Consider the following 26378-nt stretch of genomic DNA (forward strand, 5'->3'; position numbering starts at 1 on the left):
TTAGACTTTTTTAGCTTATGTTTTATTAAAAAACCATAAAGTACTTAAGACTTTATAAAGAAGAACCTATATAGCTATAAGTTTATATATATGTATAACTTCATACACACACACACAATATTTCTTATTAAAGTAATTTAAATAATTTATTTTTACCTTTATGTAGGTTTATTTCATGGCATTCTATTTGGAGGGCAGTTTTGAAATTAAAATTTCAAAAAGTTTTAAATTACTTTTAAATAATTTAAAATTATTTCAAAGACAAAAATTTACATTTCTCTAGAAACAATAACAAAAACCCTTAGAAAGATAATATATTCTATAAAAATATTATCATTTTTGAAAGTACAGTGTCAATTTAAATAAAATGGAGAACATATTTCCAGTATATACTTTCTACATATATTTATATTCAAATTTTAAATATATTTTCATAGATTTATTAAAATTTAATCATAAGAGACCTAAGGGAACACACAGTAAAAATTTCTCTCTAATAATGTGTTTCATTTGTATGCTTTATTTTTCCTTTCTATTTAACTTTGATTACTCTTTCTGCATATATAAATAATATATATAATAAAATATATGTTTAATATAAACTTGAAAATTTATTATATATAAATATAAGTTTTATATAAAATATAAATACTCGATGAAAGATATATTTATGATATAAAACATATGCCATATATAATATATATGATATATAATACATATAATTCCTATAATTTCTTTCTCTTTTTGTTAACTTTAGTTAATGATTAAAAATAAATCATATAGATTTCTTAGTCATTTATAATGAATATTATGTGAGCCTTTACAGAAAAAGGAAAGATAAATGACACAAGGAAATTCTAGGCCATTTTAATTTAAAGAACATTTAGATATAAAATGTGGTGTAGTCAAAACAACTAGACAATCAGTAGATCTGGCCTCAAATTTTGGCTCTGTCTCCCATGGTTCTATGACATTGGACAAGTTTTAAGTATTCTGTAAAATGATGACATTGGTTTCTTCTGGCAGAACAATTCCCTGCATCTATATTTAATGCATTTACATGAGATGTACAGCCAAAATGAAGGAATGAAACCTTTGCAAGTTAATAAGAATTATGATGTGTTGGCATGGGTTAATTTTCTGATCATTTGCTACAGGCTACTAATATTTGTGGGAAAAGAATTTTGGCATAGAATTGTAACATCAGTAAAACTCACTTTTCAGGTTTGAAAAAGAACCAGCACAAACAAGTGGGAATGCTAGATTTCAGAAAAACAGAAAGCAATTTCAAAGTAGCTGCTGTAAATTATACCCAAAGATGGTATAAAACAAGAAACAGAGAAAAACTTAAGACAGTTATTTTTTTCGCTAAAGGCAGTGTATTCCTTTCCTTAATTTTGTGACTTGAAAATACCACAAACACAGGGACTGATTTTTTTAGGTCAAAACAAAATTTACCGTCCTTAATTGAATTAAAATTGTTTTCAGGAATTGTTTATTATGAAGGAAATAACTTGGTTGAAAATTACAGCATATTAAACTTTAAAAAGATTGACAAACTCACTTTGAAAGTTTTTCAGAAAAGAAACCTCTTCAGACCTACTCCATTCTACTAATTCTAATTTTTTAAAATGAAGCATAGTTAGATATGTTTCCATATTGGCCAAAGAAAAATAATTACACCAGTTTATCATTTCTTATATGCTTTAGAGATCATCATTTTTCTTTCTATTTCAAATAAATTTAGACAGTATTCTTTGGAGAGTAATAGAAAGTTGTTAAAAACGTGACATTATTGTAATTTAAAAATATTTTAATCAAAGTCATTTAATAAAACTTTACTTGAATGTGATGTGTCAGTTTGTCAATTTTCTCATTTACAGGTGTCTTTGGAAAACACTGCGAGCTGAACAGTTATGGATTTGAGGAGTTGTCATACATGGAATTTCCCAGCTTGGACCCCAATAATAACTATATTTATGTCAAATTTGCAACTATCAAAAGTCATGCTTTATTGCTTTACAACTATGACAACCAGACAGGGGACCGGGCTGAGTTTTTGGCCCTTGAAATTGCTGAAGAAAGACTAAGGTTCTCTTATAACTTAGGCAGTGGTACCTATAAACTCACCACCATGAAGAAGGTGTCAGATGGACATTTTCATACTGTGATTGCCCGGAGGGCAGGAATGGTAAGATATTAATTCCACATTAAAACTTGTTTTATTGAATATCCAGTCAATCAGGCTGGAAACTTGAAAAGTTAAAGCATGAATTGTGGTGCAAATTGAGTTCAATTATATGTATTCATTATTTGTCCAGTTTTGTTATGAACTACAGCAGCAAATGGGTAACATTCTTCTTTTGCTCATGACAGCGTTGTTTGACTCAAAAACAACTCATCTCAAAAACAAAAAGGGAACGAAGGAAAGAAAATATCCTAGTGCATAAACATTCCATTGTATACATTTCTTATATTGAACAGATTTTTAAGGCTGTGTCAGAACTCTACTTAAAATGGCTCCTTTGCTTTTCTAAGTATCCTTGCCCAAATTGAAGAAACGACTTAAAAACAGACAGGGAAAACTTTTCTACAAATAAATTACTGGTAAAAGATGATACTTAACACAGATTTCCGTATAGTAGGTAATAATCCTTATTATACCAGCACTTCAGTATACTGTCATCTGTGAGGTCTATGACATGAAATTGTGTTAGGATGAAGTATTGGTTTTTGACTATTAAAGTATTCTCAGAATTATAACTCAGTAATATCCAAGATTTCCATATTATATTCCATTTCATTATATGGCTCTCATAACAAACAGGGTACATATTTAGCGCTTGTGTTCATTAAACAAGTATTTTTCTTTATAAAGGGAAATGCGTCATATCTTTTCCATGTTAATGTTTGAAAACATTTGACACAGAGTAATAGAATGGAAGGATTTATTTATTTATTCATGTATTTATTCCAACTCTATCTCCATAGTTCCCCCCGTCTTCAACAACTATCAAAGATTAGGGAAAAAGTAATTTGTAACAAAAACTATTTTTAAATATTTTTCGATTTTAACGCTGACCTTTTAAAACCATAACTGCTCTTTAAAATTTTTATTTCACCCTAAAAATGGAATGGAATGGTTAAAGTATTAAACCAACTATTAAAAATTAGCCAAAAGAACAAAATAAATACTCTGAAATTTTTTTTAAATGAAGAAACTGGGATCTAAATGATTATAATTTTACCTCTTGGCTCTATGACAAGCTAGAAAAATATGGTAATTATATAGTTCTGAGATGGATGAAATGAATCATATGAGAGAAGTATTTTTGCCACTAAACTTCGGGAATACTTTGTATTGTTGTACTACATGTAAGCAACTTGCAGAAGTGATATTGAAAATGTTTTTACCATGTTTTTGCTAGCTTTTTCTGTGATCCATAATTAGGTTTAAAAGCAAAACTTTTGTGCCCTCTATAATTACCAACTTCATAAAGCTATAAGACAGAAGCTACCTTATAACATTAATTTTTTTTCTGACAAATATGAATAACAAGTTGTCTTTATCAAAGGACAAAATTCTCCATTTGTTTCCAGGAATACTATAAATCTATGTTGAATTGGCCTCAGATACAATGACTTTTCTCTCCTCCACTCTAATTTATTACATTAAAGAAGATCTAAATAGCTTTAAAATACAGAACTATTTCCAATTATGGAAAAAAAGAGAATAGTGATTAACCCTAACATGACCAAATGATTGTGTCAGCATGATCAAGATTGGCTGTTCCGATATTTCATCAGGTACAGTCACCACATCCATTGTGTTGCTTTCAGAACCCTACTAGATTATTAGATGTATGCTATTTATATAATGAGAGGTGAGAAAACAGGCAAAGAAGTGCAAATTTATGAATTATTTTAATTCTATATTGTCTTCCATTTCCTTATGAACTTGGTGTTAATATCTGTAACTATAACTTTTTTCTAATACATTTAATTTATAAAGTGTTTATAAAATTACCCCAACATTTTGAAAATGACAATGAAACAAAATATAGTAACTAATTATAATTAAGATCATTTAGATTCTAAAAATAATCTATGTGAAAAATCTATTGGGCTTCCCTGGTGGCGCAGTGGTTGAGAGTCCGCCTGCCGATGCAGGGCACACGGGTTCGTGCCCCGGTCCAGGAAGATCCCACATGCCTCGGAGCGGCTGGGCCCGTGCGCCATGGCCGCTGAGCCTGCGCGTCTGGAGCCTATGCTCCGCAACGGGAGAGGCCACAACAGTGAGAGGCCCGCATACCGCAAAAAAAAAAAAAAAAAAAAAAAAAAAATCTATTGAAAAGCACTCATTGGAGGCCTGATTTGGTAGTAATTCAGGTGGCTTTGTTAATTGGACAGAAAATCAAAATGTGAAGATAATATCTCCACATTTTTAGCATTATCACAAATAGTAATATAAATTATATCTAAAATTGCATACATTTTGTATGAAAAGGTGCTTAATAAATTTAATAGAGGTATAACAAATACATCTTGGGAATAATTTTTCAGATTAGTAATAGGTTACTGCACTCATTTCTGCCTGAGATTTTTTTACACCTACATAATATGAAACCAGTGTGCTTAGAGGACGATCTCTAGGAGAATAGGGATTTAGAAAATTCCAGTGTCCCTGATTATTGATGTACCCAGTCATATTGAATCTGACAAAATTAGGACAAACGTGGAGTCTGGTGTGTATATGTAGATTGGTGCTTATGTTAGCCATAATTATTTTCTAATACTGAAAGGGAAACCTAAAGGGGTTGGTAGATACCACTCACCGCAACCCTCCAAGCATACGTAAGGTAACCATATTGCTAAGATGTTGTCAATGGGCTCTTATATAGAATAGAGGATTTTACGTGGTGACCTCTAAGGTCCCCTTAAACTTCATGAACACTTGATTTTATCAAAGAAGGGCTTGGAAGCAAGAGGGAGAACAGAGAAAGAGGCACCATGAAATATGCCCAAAGGGAAAGAAAAAGAAGTTATTTCAGTTCATTTGTAATATGTCACCATAGTCATGAGGTTTTGAATAATACTAAATGTGGAAAAAATGCCCTTGTCATAATTAATTCAATCAGAGGAAAAAATCTCTCCCTATTTCAGAAAACATCCAAAATAAGGCCCTACTGGATTTTGAATCTGTTGTTTTCTACAATTCAAAAGGATTTTTTTGGAAACTGGCAAAATCATTAACTTCTCAGCTTTGAATCATTGCATAGACAGGATAAAAATATCTCAATTTACAGTGGTAGTGGTAGAAATATTCAACAGTAAAAGAAGGTACATTTAACTCTGAAGATTAAATTGAATGAGCTATTATTCAAATAAAACTTTCCCTCAGGTATTTTTTCCTTTGAGTTGTATCACTAAGCTTTTAGAAAATAAGAAAAAATATATTAAGTATGAACATTCATGAAAATATGATACTATTATGCAAGATTTTTTCCCTAATTAAAGCATTCATAAATGTCCATGTGATACTCTCTAGCTTGTAATAACTTTAAGTATCTCTAGAATGGATGGATGGCTTACATAGTATACATAGAGATGTGTTAACATTTTGTTTTAGAAGTAAATTGAAAGGAATTGTGCTTAAATTAATAGTCAACATAAACATACATGGTATTATGGAAACCTAATACCTATTTTGAGATTGAATGTCCCTCAATTTTATAGATCACTGGAAAAAAAATAAAAACTACTGAAAGAGTAAACTAAATAGGACATGAAAGTCTTGATATAGAATTGGAAGTGTAAATGTTCCCTAAAAATATTAGTATTTATTATAATTTATTTGAGAAAGTGGCAAAAAAAATTACATGGCTTATGAGAGTTTGTTGTATGGAGTTTATAATCAGTTATAATAACTTATAGAAATATTTTTAAATAGTTTAGACACTAATATTTGAGGCACAGTAAGTATAAATTGGCCCTATTTATTATTTCTGAAATGTGAGTATTTAAGATATACTTTTACAAATCCTAAATATATATTTTTATGGACAATACCTTAAAGTCATATGCAATATCAATAAAAAGGTGATATTAAGGAAACCAATCATTTCCATACATAATGAAAGAAGATAGAAAACCTGATACTTTTGCATTTAAGTCAAAGGTAATGTTAACTTGCTTAACTTCCCTGTGCTGTGTTTCCTACATTTGCTTTGCTTTCATTAAAATTAACCTCAAATGACAATTATTCTCTCTTTTTTTGTTGTTGTTACTGAAGAAACTTTATTCACAGAACAAGTGTGAAAATGTCTTTTTATTGGTACTAAAAGGGAATTTTAAGGCTGTAATACCAGCTCTTTATTCCTTAAAGGAAAGCAGTTACTATAATGATGTACTTGGAGCCACAGGGCTAGTTAGCACCTCCCTCTTCATTGGGGAACCATGAAATCTATTACGTTCCCCCAGGAGGGCAGTTTTCAATGAGAAATTGCTACATTTGTAAAGAGCATATTGACCATGATGAAAAGATTTTATCCACATCTACAGGATGATTACAAAATTGGAGATGACTAAAAGGTTTGGGCAGCCCAGTTCTCAGGAGCAAAACCTAGAAACAAATGTCATGATACCCATAAAAATGCCTTGATGTGTCACAGGACACCAATCTAAGCCTTTAATTCACATTCCAGTGCAGATGTCCTCAAAGGTGTCTTGGATCAGTGGTTTTTAATTTTGTTTGTTTGTTTGTTTAGCAGAACAGCCCTTTTCTCAAAATTTTACATGGAACCCAAATATGTAAACAAAAAATATATATTGCTGGGCCAGTCTAGGTTGAAAATCATAGGATGGCAGTTCTACCCAGCAGTGGCCCCTGAGCTTCTCAAAGAATTTTCCAGGCACCATGAGATCTCATGAGCCCCCCCACCCCCGCCCATAAACTCTGATACTAAATTGGAGAAGATCAGGAAAAATGAAGGAGGGGTATGGCAATAGAAGAGACTGCAATTATCCCCCAAAGACTGATCACACTCTAAAGGGACTTTACAATTACTGGATCCTACCAAGTTCTGAACCACATTAGACTTAATAGTGTTAATTTTTTTCCTTCAACCTTGTAAGTGAGGCTCTTGAGGATCCCCAAGACAATTGTCCTCAAGACAATTGTTCTTATAAATGCTTTCATAGTATTTATTTTTCTGCTATACAAATGGACAAAGTTGGATTAGTCTTGTCCTGTGGTACTCAAGTAAATTTAGGTAGAACCTTTGATTTTCTGCGTTAGGAGAAGCCCTCAGTCCTTCTGTGTTTCTGGATTTGGGGTTAGGCCTCTTCCTATGAATTACTGGCCATGTTCTGAAATACCACATTCTGAATATCAACTTTACAATCTCACCAATTAAAATATCCAAAGTTTTGCAGAATTTCACTGCAGTCTGGGAAACAAAGGAGGGGCATCATTACAGCCTTGTAGAGCACAGAGTAACTTGGTTATGCAACCACCATGGTCTTAAACTGGACCACAGCCATCCCCAATGGCCATTGCCCAATAGAGAGAGCCCTGACTTCATCATATTCTTGGTCCTGGTGACCCTGACTTGATGACTTTGCTTATTGATCAAATGGAGTTTTAATCTGTCCTACTAAACAGAAGGCTTTTGTCTCAGGGGAATATGCATCCCTTAGGATACAAAAACAATTACTGTTAGTTGTGTTTTAAATATTATTGGTGAGTTTCTACTTATAGCAATATATAATAATGCATTCAGATTATACATAAATATGCTATAATATGCCATGTATAAACAATGATTCTTATAAATGAAAAGAGCATCTAATAGACTTGTTTAAATTATCTCAAACTTTATCTTTAGTACAAGTATTACGATCTTCATAGTTTGCAGTAATAGTATTTATATTATACTCCCAAAATCTTTTTGTGAATATGACTGAAATATTATTGGAAATAGACTTTTCAAAATTAAGAATCTAATTTTTTTTTATTTGTTGGAATAGTTGGATAGTAGGATAAACATTTTTCTTAAGATTGTAATCCCAGGAAGCTGTCCCAGACCTAACGTATGATATCCTAAGAGACATTAATAACATTTTTATTCTTTCATCTATAAAACAAAGGGGCTGGAGATTTTTAAAAGTACCCTCCCACTTCTTACATGCAATAATTTCACCATTTTAACTTTGGATATATCAAAGAAATATGTACCCCTAATTTGAGCATGCATTATAATTATATAATATTATAATATACTACATCAAAAATGTATTTCAACTTTAAAATCATGTCCATATAGAAACGAGACCTGGGTAGTGTTGGCTGAAAAGGACAACAGGGTCACTAGAATCCAAACTGAACATCTCTTTCTTTTGCTTTATAGGCAGCTTCCTTAACTGTGGACTCTTGTTCTGAGAACCAAGAACCAGGGTACTGCACTGTTAGTAATGTGGCAGTTTCAGATGACTGGTAAGTAAAATTTTTAGTTTGATCTTTATTATTCCTTGACATTCAAAATGAAATTATACCTTAACAATCATTTTATTATGCTCAGTATTATAAAGAAGTTTAAGATATTTTGTCTTCTCCAAAGGGATTTTCATACTGCAAAATAAAAAGTTAATAAGTAGTCTACAACATGTGTAAAAAAGGGTGTAAAAATGAAGTGGCACAGATGAGGATAAAGTTAGAGGAAGGGAAGATGAACATAGCCTATCTTCTTTGAGAAGCTTCATGAAATAGTTGCACGTGACCTGGGTCCTGCAAGAAGGTTAGGATAAGTATCCCACCTCTTTTAAATGTATTTTCTGAAAGTTGTATGTGACAATGATTGGCAGATATTTTTCAATAGCACCTGAAGGTGAAATACAACATTACCTAACCTAAAACATAGTGATTTTGTTAGAAATAGTAACAAACAGAGAAAAAGAAATAGTGACACATCATTCATTTGCTTTAATCAACTTATTGGCATTCCTTATAATCTCTGTAGTGAAGGAAAAACATAATCTGACATTAATATTAGAGTTGTCACTTCTACTGCATTTTATTTTCTTTCCGATAGTATGCTCCTTCTCTAAGACTCAACGTTGTTATATACATCTCATGTGACTAACTGAACCTATTATTTCCATTAGTTTTGTTATTTTTCATACCCTGAAAATCTAACAATCCTGTAGGCATCTATTTAGAGGACATGCATCCATAGGTAATGTTACCCATTCAAATATACCATGCTTTACTACATGCCAGAAAAAATTATAGTCACCTCTTCTTTTATTCATTTGTTTGTTTGTTTATTATTTTTTTGGCTGCATTAGGCCTTAGTTGAGGCACGCGGGATCTTTCGTTGTGGCGAGCAGACTCTTGGCTGTGGCGCACAGGCTTCTCTCTAGTTGTGGCAAACAGGCTCCAGAGCACGTGAGCTCTGTAGTTTGTAGCACACAGGCTCTGTAGTTGAGGCACGCGTGGGCTCAGTAGTTGTGGCATGGGGCTTACTTGCCCAGCGGCATGTGGGATCTTAGTTCCCCGACCAGGGATTGAACCCATGTCCCCTGCACTGGAAGGTGGATTCTTTACCACTGGACCACCAGTGAAGTCCCTAGTCACCTCTTCTTAAGCTAAACATTCTACTGAAATCTGTTGCATTGGTACTAATAAACGTACCTTTCCTTTCTTATGCAGGACTCTTGACATTCAGCCAAATCGAGTCACAGTTGGAGGTATCAGATCGCTAGAACCAATCCTTCAGAGGAGAGGACACGTGGAAAGCCACGATTTTGTTGGGTGTATAATGGAGTTTGCAGTCAATGGAAGACCTCTGGAACCAAGCCAAGCTCTGGCAGCACAAGGCATCCTAGATCAGTATGGCAACCTTATTTCTTACCATTTTAAAGAAAGACACCAAAAGTGTATGATGATTGAACATCAAAATATGAAATTCTTGTGCCCAAAGCCCTAAAAATACCAAATGTATTATGCTGTTTTGAATTTCAATTTTTTACTTATAGCTGTGAAATTTTGGAAAAAACAAATGGATGTGTGCATATATGTATGCATATACCTTTTACCTTACATAGTTGTGAAGAATATATGAGTTAAGTAAGTAAATCACATAGAAAGGAACCTGGCACATAGTGATATATAAGTGTTAGCAATAATATGTACAAAAACTATTTGAAATTAAATAGTTTTACATATAAATGTACGTATTCCTCTTGGCCTGGCCCTAGGCTCAAATAAACGGACAAGGCAGATCCCTGCTCTTGAAGAGTTCATAGTCTCTTTAAATTCCTGATTGTTAGCCTCTAGTGAAGCTGGAATTATTGCCTGGCAATATATTATATTCTCCTAGTTTAGTCACTTTTCACTTCCTCAGTAACTATTTCATGTCTGTTCTTTCCATAAACCTCAAACATCATCTCCTGCATCCTTTTTCCAGCTAATGAATTTGCTTCCTAACTTGCTCAGAAAATTGGGGCAATCGAAACAAAACTCCCCAAAGCTCATTCCTCCACATCTTCCCATGCAGCCTATAGTCTACCCTGTATACTATTATTTAATGAACTGTTCTGATTCCCACAAAGACCAACCCCTTTTTATGTGATAGACTCCATCCCCCCAAACCTTCTTAAAACAGTACTCCAGCTTTCTAAAGCGTTTCCTTTCTCATTTCAATTCAGGCTTCTATTTCTCCCCACCCCCCTTTTTTCTTAAACTTGGTTAATCCCATTTTCACACTGTTCTGTCTCTGTCAAGTGATCAATAACCACTGTGTTGCTAAACTCAATGGTCAAGTCTCATCTTATTTGAACTTCAGCAACATTGAGAACAACGTTATTAGTTTGTCCACCAGCACACGGTATGCCCCCAGTTTTCTACTCTGATTCTTCTTCCCATCTCCTTAACCTCTTCTCGTTTGTATCTATATTCATTTTTTAAGTCATTTTTAATAGTCCTTGCTTTTAAGTACTGTCGCTAAAGCTGATGACTTTGAAATGTTTATCTTAAACTTGACGTCTCCTCTGAACTTTAGACCCTCGTATCCAACAGCATACGGAATATCCTGTGTGTATTTCTAACAAGTATTTCAAACTTAAGTTTAAAACTGAACTTCTGGCCTTCCTTCCCGACTTCTCCCAAACCCACTCCTTCCAGGTTTTCCCATCTCAGGTAATAACAACTCAGTCTACCCACCTGGTCAGCCACAATTTGTAGACCACCTTTGACTCCTCTCTTTCTGACAAACCACATTCAATCCACCAGCAAACAGAAGTCATGTCAATCTGCTATATTTAAAACAGATAACCAACAAGGACCTATTGTAGCACAGGGAACTCTGCTCAGTACTCTGTAATAACCTAAACGGGAAATGAATTTGAAAAAGAATAGATACATGTATATGTATAACTGAATCACTTTGCTGTACACCTGAAACTAACACAACATTGTTAATCAACTATACTCCAATATAAAACAAAATCTTTTAAAAAAGAAAAAATAAATAAAATAAAAACAGAGGTCAGTTCTTACCCTGACTTATAAGACTGACCTTCCTCTTGTCAACCAAATGGACCAGGAACTGTAAAGAGGCATAAAGGCATTTTATTTGGGGTCTTAGAATGGCAACTCGGGGATCACAGATTCCAGGGGAAACCAAACTAATGTCCCACCAGAAGAAAATGGGCAGGGGTTTTTTTATAGGGAAATGAGGGAAATTAATGCAGAATTTGGACTGGAGGGTAAAATTATTCTATACATGTGATTGGGTTATGGAGCACATCCCGTTTGTTACTGGGGAAAGGTATGTTTTCTTTAGTCCAGAAAAAGTCCAGTTCTCAACATTATTCTTTCCTTTTTGCAACTTAACAACTATTCAGCAGTTTTAATTTAGAGTGTTCAGCAGACATCCAGCATGGGTGGCAAACGTGGAGGTCCTTAGGTCACTTCCCAGCCATTTCTTTTCATTTATTTATTTATTTATTTATTTATTTATGGCTGCATTGGGTCTTCATTGCTGCACACAGGCTTTCTCTAGTTGAGGCGAGTGGGGGCTACTTTTCGTTGTGGTACGTGGGCTTCTCATTGTGGTGGCTTCTCTTGTTGTGGAGCTTGGGCTCTAGGCACGTGGGCTTCAGTAGTTGTGGCTTGTGGGCTCTAGAGCGCAGGCTCAGTAGTTGTGGTGCATGGGCTTAGTTGCTCTGGGCATGTGGGATCTTCCCGGACCAGGGCTCGAACCCATGTCCCCTGCATTGGCAGGCAGGTTCTTAACCACTGTGCCACCAGGAAAGCCCAAGTCCCAGCCATTTTTGAGATAGCTCTTTCCACACCCTTGACTTCCTTACCATTATCTACCTGCTCTTCTTGTTCACGTTGTTCTGACGATATTGGCCACTTGATGTTCCTCAAACATGCAAAGGACACTTTCACTTCAGGACTTCCTCACTCGGCTCTTTCCTCTCCCTGGAATGATCTTCTATCAGATATACTTTTCTCTCTCTCCCTTTGTTTAGGACTTTATGAAAACAGATCCTTCCTTCACTCCCTAACCTAGAGATCCAGCAATCCCCTCAAAACTCCCAATCCCCTTTCTCTGCCTTAATTTTCCCATAAAACTTCCTTCTTTCTAACATACTACACAATTATATATTTTTTTTGTTTTTTGTCTGTGTCCCCCACAAGGAAAAAGAAATATTCCATGAACACATGGATTTTTTTCATCACTTTATCTCCATACTTAGAACCGTGCTTGGCAGGTAGTAGCCATTCAATAAACATTAGGTGTGTGAGTTGTCTGATGGAGGAGATGGGTATTCAGATAAAAATGTGGCCCCGAGAGCACGTGAACCAAAGTGTTTATTTGACCAAGAGGCTTTGCTCAATTAAGAATTAATTTAAAAAAGGAATGATCACCTCTTTTCTTTATTGTGTAAGTTGTTATTTTGTTTAATCTTCTCCACTATGAATGAGACAGGGCATATGTTACAGGACACCTTGTTAGATTAGATGCTCCAAATATAGTTGTAACCTGAGTTTCAAAGATATGAGTTCATGAAAGCTAAGCAGGTTAATAAAAGTTTATATCTAATTTTAACAAATTTCCTCCCACCTGATTTTGTGCTTTATGCGTCTTTATTCTGTTTATTTTAGATGCCCTAGACTAGAAGGTGCTTGTACTCACAGTCCCTGCCAACATGGTGGCACGTGTACGGATTACTGGTCGTGGCAGCAGTGTCATTGCAGAGAAGGACTGACTGGGAAATATTGTGAAAAATGTATGCAAGCTGTTTCATCTTCCACCAGAAATTATAATAACCATTAAAAGTATAAATATATGCACCCAAATATGTAATTGAAGTAAAAGAATTATGTTTTGATTCTAAATATTGAAAATATTAAATGGGCAATAATTGGTAAAACACAGTGACATTTTTTAATTCATGTTTTAACCTGAGGAAGAGCGAAATCCTTTTAGAATTATTTACTAAATATGTCCTTCATTTCCATTTTATAAATATATCACTTAGTTATTTTTGTTTTACCTATAGGAATGCTAGACAATTTACAAAGCCAGGGGCTATATTCAGGCTTTGGCTTAATATTATCTGCACTTAGGGGATATTTCTCTGGTGAATATGTTGTATTTGGTTGAAAAGTATAATACTAAATCACTAAACACTGAGTTCAAAACATGCAATGGCAATAAAATCTGTTATAGTTCAAGGTGATACTTAAATTTTAAATTGCAATTATTGGAATTGGCTTCGAATATTACTTTTTAAATTCTTTTATTAGTTTTGTTTCTAAAGCCTAATTTTATTGTTATTAAGACATTAATGATGTTCAAGCCATCATTAGAACATGGCATTCTCTAATTTCAAGTTGTATATCCCACTAACTAACCCTAATGGAGTCTCTTTTATAAAAATTGCTTTATTTTCAGATAAGTGGTTACTGCTTAAATCATTGCACTTATCTGATCACTTTTTAAGTAGTCATTTGATTCTATTATAATATGAGAATGAATAGAAATTTATGATTAAATTACATATATACTATAATCGAAAAAATCTTAGTAGCAGAGTATAATTGTGTTTATTTAGGATAAAATCAAAACATGGGAAAAATACATTGTCACATGATATTTTTTAAAGTAATGAGTATTTAGTAGGTAGAAACCCAACTATATTTGGAAAATAAAATGTCACTCACTTGAGCAATGCCTGCAGTTTTTTCTTTTTAGTTGAGATATAATTCACATACTACAAAGTTTACCTTCTTAAAATGTACCATTCATTGCTGAAGCCCTTTTGAGCTCATTTTCTTTATGTCCTTTCTTTAGCTCTATTAGCTATAACACACTTTTATACTTCAGAAGTGTGAACATTTTATCAGATTATGAAAAATTATAATTACATATGATGTTTATACATGATGACAAATTAAATTCGATGTGATTATTGCTACTAATAAAGTTACTTACAAATGTGAATGTTTGTACAATTCTTTGTTCAAATTTTCCATGTTAGAGGCTTTAAAGGTTACAAATCATTATAACTGTGAAAACATATATGGATTTATTAATTTTAGAAACACAGTGAAACTTATAATCAAATTCTTCAACTGTATATTTTTAACATGTGGCTATCTCTCGAGGTATTCATAATGTATGTAGCATGTATCAAATATTTTAATGAATATTTTCCAAATGAATAATTATCATAAAATGTTTTATATTTCATGGTTCTGAAATGGATTTAAGCATTTGAAATCAACTTACACAATAATTTACAAGTGGGAATTATTTTTTCAGAGGAGGATTAAGGGACACTAATTCCAAAAACTTAATATTTTCATTGTTCTTTTTTTATAATATTTTTGTCACCAAAGAAACTCTTTAAGAAATGCCTATTGGATGCATTCATGTTTCCCTTTATTCATTGGCTTTCAGCTATTACTCCTGACACGGCCTTATCATTAGAAGGCAAAGGGCGCTTGGACTACCACATGAGTCAGAATGAGAAGCGGGAGTATTTGTTGAGACAGAGCATCCGAGGTGCCATGTTGGAACCTTTTGGTGTGAACAGTCTGGAAGTAAAATTCAGGACAAGAAGCGAGAATGGCATTTTAATCCATATCCAAGAAAGCAGCAATTACACTACTGTGAAGGTAAGATAAAAGCTAATGGTGACTTCATTTGATTAGACCGCCTGCTGTGTCATGGTTTAAATCACTTCTCCCATAATTTCTATCCTTTTCTTCACAACCCATTAGAGTTCCGACTGAGGCTGGGCACTATTCCAATATCATCTATCTTAACTATTCCTCAGGCATTGGCCAGAGTAACAAAGAACTGAATGGTTTGGTTTCTAAACACTTTTGTTTAGAGTAGAGAGCACTGCTGTGTAGGCCAGCAAAGAAAGAATTTGTTGCAATCTATTTTGCCAGATAAAAATTTATATTGTTTTTACCCTACTTTTAAACAAAGTGAAACAAAAAGATAGTATGTCTTTGAAATGGAAAATTATGTTTTTCCCAGAATTATTCCAAACATTGTTATGTATATATTAATTGGAATGATTAGAATAAAAAATTTTTGAAATTTTCTGGCTTTATTCTGGAACATATATTCAATTCACTATTCAGGTAAATCCTGTGAAATTAAATACCTTTGGAATTTATGGTAAGTAAAATTTCAGTTAACTCCTCCAAATAATTTCTAAATAAATATTTCTGAAACATTATATTTCACGATTGATTTATCATTAGGCTTTTACACATTTTTTTCCTCAGCTATAAATGAGATGCTAAACTAGTGAATCATTTCATTACATATGCATTTCCTGTCAGCTCTTAGCTTTCTTAATTTCTAAAATGATTATTCTGCTTTCCTTCCCACAAATAAGACTTCATCTTTCAGACCATCATTTTTTTTAGTTTAGTTATATCAACTGCTTTTTTATTAATATCATTCAGTCTATTATAAATCTGCTGGTAATTTTTATATGAATTTTAGTTCATTCTTAAGAAAGCAAATCCAGATTTCCTGAATTATTTTCACTTTTAACTCAATATTTTGAAAATTACTGAAAGCTTAGTTCATAAAGAAAAGAGCAATATGCATAGAAAATTACTAGGTTTAATTCACATAAAATGCTAAAAATAAAAACAGACATTCACCTTTAAACTTCAGCTTATTTATTCTCAAAATTTCTCTCTGTCCCAGCCAACTCGGTTGTTATGTGGCCTGTACATAGCTTTAAATAGTATAAAAAACAATCTTTTTAAAATTCTCATAATCCCCCTAGTCCAGCCATTCTCAGCTGGGGGTGACTTCACCACCCCTCCACAGGGGATATTTGGCAAAGCCTGGGAACATTTTTATTGTCTTGGTTGTTGCGGGTGAGGAGGGTACTGCTGCCAACATCAAGTGGGTAGAAGTCAAATATGCTGCTAAACACCCTTCAGTGCTCACCACAACACCCCACAAGAAAGAACCATCCAGTCTGAAATGTCAATGCTGAGATTGAGAACCTCTGCCCTAATACAGTTGAAGAATATCTTCAAGTTATAATTTTACCTCCATTGTTGAAACAAAGAGCCCAGATCCAGAATTAATAGAGTAACTGCTGCAAAACGAAACACCTAAGTCACTGTATAACGTTATTATTCGGTGTTTATGGTTTTCATTGAAAAGTGTATTGGAAGTAAAGAAAGTAAGGAAAGAAGTAGACCACCATATTCTACCAGAAACCTTTTTTATATTCATTGAGAGGCTTTGACATTGAGTCTGTGCGTTATCTGTTAGGCTGCTTCCAAGTCCTCGTGCCATTTAAATGACATATGAAATATTTCTGTATGCTGTCTCTTTGAGCCAAGAGATACAAAAACAATGTGCTTGAAGAAATTGGAGACAGAATATTTTTCTTCCTCAAGGAAGAAGCTGAATGTCGACATCCGTTTTTGTCACCATAAAATCTTGCATTTCCAACAGGACAGCAGCATGCAGCTTCTCCAGATTTCGTTGCATTGGTAGCAAGCACTTAGAAAGAGATTTCTTTTTTCCCTGAAGGGAAAATGAGTAAAAATAATGACTAATGCAGACCAAAATGCACATTTCTTTTGTATGAAAATTTTGAAAGGCGGTTTTTCAGAGATTCAGGGGTTTGGCAGGTGGAGTAAATAGATTAAAAAGAAACAGTGATTAAGAAGAACTGAACAGACAGGAAGAGAGTGACTTTTGTAAGTAAGCAAGTTACTTGGATGACAGGAATCCGATCTGCTTATCCAGGCGAGGAAGCAAGTTAGAATGGACTGTTACTTATCAGTTGGCTTATCAGTGACCAAGGCCCCTGGTTTTCCTCTGTCTTTCTTTTGGCTCAGTTTCTGACAGTTGCTTTTTCTCTCTCTCTCTCTTTTTTCCCCTTCTTTTATTTATTTCTTTTTTTTTTTAAATTCAGATTAAAAAAGAAACTAAGGAGAGAAAATTTCAGAGAGGAAAACAAAAGAAAAGCATTCTTATGTATAATGACTTTTGAACTGTATTTAAATTGTTTCACAAATCTCTCTTCTTTCACGGCACATTGGGTATCTCCATATTTGGAAATGTAATAATGCCAGATGATGGGCTTTGTTTCTACTCCAAATCAATTCTGGTTTTTGGTGTATTGTTTGTTTGTTTTTCTTTTGAAGTGAGGCCAGGTATGATGTACAGGGTTAGGATGATTCCGAGCTCTACAGAGTCAAAAATAAATAAGTGAGCAAATCAATCTATGAATAAATAAAACCAAGCAAAAAATGAGCATGACGTTTCAAAAGTTGGGGTGGGTAGAAGAGTTAGGTAGAGTATTATTGGGGAGAAGGAGAACATGAAGAATGTTGTAATGGAAACATATATTCTTATTCATCCTACTCCATGGCATGTGCCAAGGACCCTGTCATCAGAAATTGGTCGAATGAAAGGATGACATGGTGTGATCAATTAGGAGAGAAACACAGAGCTTGCGGAAGGCTCTTCTCAAGGCTTCTTTCCAAAAAGGACTCTGCCTATAACCAAAGAGGAGTTGCTGTTTTCACTGTCTGTTTCATGAGACGTTGCCCATTCGATGAAATGTTATTGTCATTTAACCACAGTTTTCTTTTTTTTTTTCCCCTGGGTTCAGTACTGGAATATATTACTATCTGGAGAAACTGCTTTAATAAAATATTACATTATGAATAACTTATGTAAATGTGTTAGGCATATTTTCCATAAAGTAAAAATGAACTCATTTTTAATTCTACCAGATGTGTTTGTTGCATGTAGAAAAAGCATTTGATCTGAGTGACAAAATAAACGGATCCATCCTTTCATTCCCGTCATTTGATACGCAGTGCCACTTTATCCCCCGGCCGAGGCACCGGCTCTGTCTGGCAGTAGTGATGGGATTATGCTCTTTTCATCCTGCCTTATAAATTATTTCATTTTCTAAGTGTCTACTTAGAAAACTGGAAACTTGGGAGCTGGAAACTGGAGTAAGAGCATCCTGTTACCCAATGTTCTACTGGGCGAAGTAAAAGAAACCAAATATCCCTTAGATAAATTTTAAAAGACAGCCAAAATAAAGACTTGTCCAGATGCCTCATTATTAAGAACTCTCCCTTTATTCATCATAGTGGTCATCTTAATAAATAATAAGCATGATTTTTTAAGATAAAATTCCAGTGTGTAGTAGATGACAGGTAAAACAATTTCTTCATGTCTTCACTTTTCCAACTATGCTTCATTTATAGTTAATCATTGATTTCTCATTTTGGATATAGTTTTAAAATTTTTCGATAGCTATGGGCCATTTACGAAACAATTTTTTTAAACTTGCAGTTGCCATTTTAATATAAGTACTCATTAAAAGGTGTGATTTACCTATTTTAAAATTAGTATTCACCCTATTATTTATCTCAGTTGCGTTCTGGAAAATAAATCTATACATCTGGAAAAATTAGTTATAAATATAAGAATATCTTGAAAACTGCTGAACCTATTGTATGTGAAGGTATATGTTAACTACAATTGTAAAGGCATACTCTAACACAACCAGACTCCTCAACTGTTCTCTCTGCTTTAAACTGATCAATGTTTTAAGGTTTCACAGCACTTTTATTTTTATTCAAGCATACCATAGTTTAATTGTACACTACTTTTAATATATTTTACAGATTAAGAATGGCAAAGTACATTTTACGTCAGATGCAGGAATTGCTGGGAAAGTGGAGAGAAATATTCCTGAAGTCTACGTTGCTGACGGCCACTGGCATACTTTTCTAATTGGAAAAAATGGAACAGCTACAGTATTGTCCATCGACAGAATTTATAACAGAGATATCATTCACCCTACTCAGAATTTTGGTGGCCTCGATGTGCTCACTATATCTCTTGGAGGAATTCCTCCCAATCAAGCTCATCGAGATACTCAAACAGGTAAATGCTTGTGTTGAGTAGAGGCACAAAAGAAAGGTAAAATTGTTCCTCTAAAAGTAGTTGGATATCTGTTAATGTCCATTATGAATATTCTAAGACTATCATAACTACCTTTAGAAAGTTGGTAATAAATTATTGGTCATCACTTTCTTTAGGCATTTTCTACCAAGTTCATAACTCAGCCCAGGGTGTTTTGATCCTTTCTTTGTGTACCACATATTTATTTATACATTCATTCATTTACTCATCCGTTTGTTCATTCACACAACATACAGCCCTGTAGGTACTTGGCATGAACTACAATGGTGGACTCTTTTCATAGAATACCTGGTCCTGTAAGGAAGACAAACATCAATCAAATCATTACACAAGTAACTATATTATTTTAACCTATGATAAATGATGTGAGGAAGAATATAGAATTCTAAGGGATTGCCAAAAACGTGGAGAAGGGGAAACTTCTCTGGAAATTGGCATTTGTACTTAAATCTGAGCTATGAAGATGAGGATGGGAAAGTATGAAAGTTAATTTATATTGATGGGAACTAAAGGGAAAGAAGCAAATTAAGTCAGGATCACAGAACCCAGAATATTGGGGACTGATGTCACAGATGAAAGATGAAGTTGGAGAATAAAAGTTCTCCTAGACTATGTGGCAATTTTTATCTCATTCTTGGAACAATGGGAAGTTACTGAAAAATTAATCACAGAAGTATCAAAATCAGATATACAGTGACATTAAAGATTTTTCCGGCTACACCATGGAAAATACATTGGAGAAGGACAAGAGGGGACTTGCATAAATTAGCTGGGAAGATATTGCAGTGATCTACGCAAAGTATTGTGTGAGCTTGGACTGGTTTGGTGGCACAGGAGTTTAAAAGTAGTGGATAAGGAAGAATATTTTAGGAATGAAAATGAGCCAAAGTGTTGATGCTTTTGGTAAAATTCAGGAAGGTTTCTGACATTCCAACTAATGGGTAGTGCCTCTAAGAGAGGAAACTGCAGAAGGGTGCAAAAAATATATATATATCTATATCTATGGGGAACATCAAGATTTTGTTTGGAGCTTTCTGAGTTTGGAGCACCTTTGAGAAAGACCTTTGGGTAGATGGGTTAGAAATCAGGAGTAGACCAGTTGGAAATACTTATTTAGGAGTTATGAGTGTCGAGCAGGTAACTGAAGTACTGGGCATGGATATGATAAGGAAATATGAGGGTGTAGAGTAAAAACAAAGCCCAGGGCCTTACCTTGAGTAATTCTAAGAGCCAATGGCTGTCTAGAGGAGAATGAGACAGAAAGGGGACTAAGCCATAAAAAGAAAACCAGGAGAGGAGGGACAAAAGCAGATGTCCCAGGAACTCATGGAAAAAGAGTGTATCAGGAATGGAAATGACACTAGGGTGGAATGATGCACCAAAGAGGAAAATTTAAAAATGTGTTGCAGAGTAAAGGAGTCAAAGCATAAAAGTTAAAGCCTAGGTAATAATTAGTTCATATGTATTTAGCTTGTTTTAGAATACGGATGCTAATTCATTTGGATGTTGTAAGAAAATAAGCCAATGTAAATTATGCCCTTTTGTTAGTGTCAAGATATATTCTTGGGCTTTGTGACTGGAGCATTAGCAATATTAGCACACAAATATTAGTGTAACAAAGTCTTTCTCAACTTTTTTTAAAATCATCTCCCTCTAAGGAACTGTGTTAGATCTTCTTTTCCAACCCCTGCCATCACTACCGCATAAAATGTTAATTGAATGAGTATACTCCATTTTTTTATTGAAGTGTAATTAACTTACAATGTTCTATTAGTTTCAGGTATACAGCAAAGTGATTCAGTTATATATATATGTGTGTGTGTATATATATATATATATATATATATATACACACATATACACACAGATATGCACATACAGATTCTTTTCCCTTATAGGTTATTACAAAATATTGAGTCCCTGTGCTATACAGTAGGTCCTTGTTGGTTATCTATTTTATGAATAGTAGTGTTTATATGTTAATCCCAACCTCCTGATTTATCCACATCTCCGCCCCCCATGTCCCTGCCACAAGTATACTCTATATCTGCCCTTTGGAGGCCCACAAGTCATGGTAATAGCTAAGATTTTTCTTTTACTCCTTAAGAAGCTATGTTCAACTCCCCCCTTGGGAGCAGTATCACCTCCACTGAGAGTGCAAGATCTAATGCTTGAAGCTATTGGCCTATTTTGGTTCTTTTTAAGTAGTTTTAAAATAAAATTTATTTTTATGTATGTAATTCTTGGTACATAGACTCTAAAAATAAAACCAACAGATAATTAAAGGAGGGATAAAACGAAGACGCAGCCTGTTAGCGCCCTTCATGAATGTTCAGAAAGAGCAGGATGCCAGCAATCTGCTCCACGTTCTGTTATGGAAATCTTACTCATCTTGCTAACTTCTGTTGTAATATGCACGGATTTATTGCCTTCGGACGGGGTGATGGCGCTGGGACTGTGGTGTCTAAACTCTCGTGATGTGATTGTGAAGCTTCTCTTCGGCAGATCTGTGCAGCCTGTTAGGCCTTTGGTTTTCCCTAAAACGCCTTACTGCTCCTTCTTGCCCCGGCAGGGTTTGATGGCTGCATCGCTTCTGTGCTGTACGGCGGAGAAAGTCTTCCTTTCAGCGGGAAGCACAGCTTGGCCTCCATTTCGAAGACGGATCCCTCAGTGAAGATGGGCTGTCGTGGCCCAAACATTTGTGCCAGTAACCCCTGCTGGGGAGATCTGCTGTGCATCAATCAGTGGCACGCGTACAAGTGCGTCCCCCCTGGGGACTGCGCCTCCCACCCGTGCCAGAACGGGGGCAGCTGTGAGCCAGGCCTGCACTCCGGCTTCACCTGTAGCTGCCCGGAGTCACACACAGGCAGGACCTGTGAGACGGTGGTGGCCTGTCTTGGTGTCTTCTGTCCTCCGGGGAGGGTGTGCAAGGCTGGAAGTCCTGGAGGGCACATCTGTGTTGTGAGTCAGGGCCCCGAGGAGATCTCCCTGCCCCTGTGGGCCGTGCCTGCCATCGTGGGCAGCTGTGCCACCGTCCTGGCCCTCCTGGTCCTGAGCCTGATTCTGTGTAACCAGTGCCGGGGGAAGAAGGCCAAAAATCCCAAGGAGGAGAAGAAACCGAAGGAGAAGAAGAAAAAGGGAAGTGAGAACGTTGCTTTTGATGATCCAGACAACATCCCCCCCTACGGGGAGGACATGACCGTGAGGAAACAGCCCGAAGGGAACCCGAAGCCTGATATCATTGAAAGGGAGAACCCCTACCTCATCTACGATGAGACCGATCTTCCCCACAACTCAGAAACCATCCCCAGTGCCCCTTTGGCTTCACCGGAGCAAGAGATAGAGCATTACGACATCGACAACGCCAGCAGCATTGCCCCTTCAGACGCAGACATCATCCAACACTACAAGCAGTTCCGCAGCCACACCCCGAAATTCTCCATCCAGCGGCACAGTCCGCTAGGCTTCGCCAGGCAGTCCCCCATGCCCTTAGGAGCTAGCAGCTTGACTTACCAGCCTTCCTACAGTCAAGGTTTAAGATCCAGCTCCCTGAGCCACTCGGCTTGCCCAACACCCAACCCTCTGTCTCGACACAGCCCAGCTCCTTTCTCCAAGTCCTCCACTTTCTACAGGAACAGCCCGGCCAGGGAATTGCATCTTCCGATAAGGGATGGAAATACTTTGGAAATGCACGGCGACGTGTGCCAACCCGGCATTTTCAACTACGCCGCGAGGCTGGGAAGGAGAAGCAAGAGTCCTCAGGCCATGGCCTCTCATGGTTCTAGACCGGGGAGTCGCCTGAAGCAGCCAATTGGGCAGATTCCTCTGGAATCTTCTCCACCAGTAGGACTCTCCATTGAGGAGGTGGAGAGGCTAAACACCCCTCGCCCTAGAAACCCAAGTATCTGCAGTGCAGATCACGGGAGGTCTTCTTCAGAAGAGGACTGCAGAAGGCCACTGTCCAGAACGAGGAACCCAGCGGATGGCATTCCGGCTCCAGAATCTTCCTCTGATAGTGACTCTCATGAGTCTTTCACTTGCTCAGAAATGGAATATGACAGGGAAAAACCAATGGTATATACTTCCAGGATGCCCAAATTATCTCAAGTCAATGAATCTGATGCAGATGATGAAGATAATTATGGAGCCAGACTGAAGCCTAGAAGATACCACGGCCGCAGGGCTGAGGGGGGACCTGTGGGCACACAGGCAGCAGCGCCTGGGGTTGCTGACAACACACTGCCCTTAAAGCTTGGGCAGCAAGCAGGGAATTTCAACTGGGACAACCTTTTGAACTGGGGCCCTGGCTTTGGCCATTATGTAGATGTGTTTAAAGATTTGGCGTCTCTCCCAGAAAAAGCAGCAGCAAACGAAGAAGGCAAAGGTGGGACCACTAAACCAGCCCCCAAAGATGGGGAAGCGGAACAGTACGTGTGACCTTTGTATGCTGGCGTTATAAAAATATAAAAAACAAGAAACACTCAAACCATTGTAAGGTTACCGAATAGGGTGGGTCACATTTGCAAAACAGGCCAGTATGAACTGGTGTTAGAGGAAAACTTAAAAATAATAACCACAATGCTGCTGAAACAGACTCAGAACAACTCTTTAATTTAAATATGTTTGGTTGAATTTCTTTTCCTGCATGCATTGTATTTTGTAACTAGTCATGTGGCATGCAGCGTTTGGAAAGGTTTTTCTTATTTACCAATGTTTGATTTGTGACTTTTAAAATTAATACCGTTGCCATTGCCGAAATGAACTTGTGCTTCTACGGTGGGGTATGTGTATTGTTTCCATTGTATTATTATTGTCATGTTTTGCATTGCAAGATCCTTGAGGTTTAACCCATCTTTGTAAAGTGTAGAAAGAGCCCTCCTATCCTTGAATGAACGACTAAGTATTAACACTTTTCAGAATTATGGATTCCGTATTCGATGTTGCTCAGAAATGTCTGAATATTTGAATATGTTTGTCATGACAGTGGGTACTAAAATTAAGTCATTTTGTTCAGCACTTTAGAACTTTCTTACAAAGTTTTGCTAAAAATTCCGAATCTTTTTTGTAAACAATTTTGGTCTTCTGACTTTCATCAGGCTTCCACTTGGAACAAAATGTTGTCCCCAGAACTCTGCCGCTCTCCTGCTGTGGAATGATGTCCTAACAACACTTCTCAGAGACATTTTTAAAAGTTATTTATTGAAAAATGTTCTATGCTTTTAAAATTTTAAAGAATCTACCTAAAGAAAGCCTATGATTGGACTTAGTTTTCAGCCATTTAACATTTACCCCAAGTACCCAGTTTTTATAGTTTATATAAAGTCAAATTTCAACACTTCTTACTTTCTGTCATTTTGTAGACCCTTTTTTTAATACTGTGTAAAAACTTTTTTTTACACCGAAGCTGTGTTTTTGATACTGATATTTTCCTATGCTGAATGGTTTTCTTACTTTCAGGGAAGGTAAGAAAATACCTTTTTTACATTTGTTACTTATGTAACGTTCATATTTTTCACAGTTTGATATTTGTAACATACTGTATGCTTTCTACTTTTAAATGCCAACGATAGAATTAAAATATTTATTTAAAATACTTTGCACTCATAGTGTACTATTAATTTTTCCTTTTTCCCATACTCTTTCCATGCCCAATTGAGAAAAGTCTTTACTTGTCAATAGGGTATGACAAGTTGAATGATAAATGGGCAACATCATTTTCTTTAAAAAAACATGAGTATGGATAATTGCCAGACAGATATTTTAAGGTCGCGTTAGTGCATTCCTACCTGTCAGAGTTCTTGGACTTCCCTAGAGCATAATGAGTCTAGACTAGGTTGGACCTTAGGAGACTAACTTTGTTATGAGCCTGGTTTAAGCATTCTGGCAAAAAATGCTTGGAAGTTCCCCCTAGATATGTTCACTAAAGGCCAGCTTTGGACCAGGCTTATAATAATAGGAGTAGCAATGAATTAAAGCTAATTATGGGAAAATGTCTGGGTCTCATTTTCTCCAAGGATGCAGCCCCAACTTTTCTAAATCCAGTCGTGGGTAGGAAGAATGACAGTGAAAGCTCTGTAACGCATACCTGTGTTTAATTTATTGATCGCTCTGCTGCATAAATTCTAAACAAATTTTACGTACTATCTTAGCCAAGACAAACCCCTGTTTTCGCATAGTCACCCAAGAGTGAAACAATCCAGGAGAAGAGACTAGCCCGGAAGAAATCCAGTGGTGAATAAATAGTTATATCTGAAATAACAGGACTTCTGCAAATTATGTCACAACCTCAGCACTTTTTGTAATTAAATACCTGCCCCACACCTAATATTTGCTGAGAATATTATCCTCTACCAATGGTTGCCCCATAATGAATAGAGATTTTAACCGTATGTAAAAGTTCTCAGTACATAACATATGAAAAAGCTCTTAGTAAATAAAATATTTTAAATTAATAACAACAGATTGAGATCTGTGCCAGAATTATTGATAGAAAATAAAATGTGGGTATAATCTAAATTATAGTATTCATATAACACAATTTAGGGACTGAGTGTAAGATGCTAATCTAATTTGGGGGTTTTTTTGGTCACCTGCAATAAGCCAACATATTTTAGTATTTCCCTATGAATTTTAGGATTATGAATCTATGCACCAAATATGGGAACATGTTGCTAGCTTTGCATAACTCAAAACAGGATACATTTTTCTTTCTGAGAAACTCTGAAGCATCTCAATGTCCTCAAGAATATAAACTCTATAATTGAGAACAGAGCTAAAAGTAAAATGATAAACATGATTATAGCTAAGGGTTAAGGAGAAGGAATGTGATGCCAGGATTCTGTATTCTAATTCTCTAGG

The 26378-nt window shown here is 35.6% G+C and overlaps 1 protein-coding gene across 1 annotated transcript in view; it reads left to right on the forward strand.

Moving 5' to 3' along the window:
• FAT4 (FAT atypical cadherin 4) overlaps nt 1–25113 on the forward strand; it is a 173996-nt gene extending 148883 nt beyond the window's left edge. Inside the window, exons 11-17 of the mRNA XM_027103666.1 lie at nt 1884–2191; nt 8409–8494; nt 9710–9889; nt 13175–13299; nt 14976–15193; nt 19220–19481; nt 22093–25113. Coding sequence (XP_026959467.1) covers nt 1884–2191; nt 8409–8494; nt 9710–9889; nt 13175–13299; nt 14976–15193; nt 19220–19481; nt 22093–23957 — 3044 coding nt within the window. The 3' untranslated portion in view covers nt 23958–25113. The remainder of the gene's footprint in view (nt 1–1883; nt 2192–8408; nt 8495–9709; nt 9890–13174; nt 13300–14975; nt 15194–19219; nt 19482–22092) is intronic.
• The last annotated feature ends 1265 nt before the right edge of the window (nt 25114–26378 follow it).

The sequence above is a fragment of the Aethalodelphis obliquidens genome, unplaced genomic scaffold (assembly GCF_003676395.1).
Source record: "Aethalodelphis obliquidens isolate GAN/ISIS:26980383/991018 unplaced genomic scaffold, ASM367639v1 scaffold6, whole genome shotgun sequence".
Classification (NCBI taxonomy): domain Eukaryota; kingdom Metazoa; phylum Chordata; class Mammalia; order Artiodactyla; family Delphinidae; genus Aethalodelphis; species Aethalodelphis obliquidens.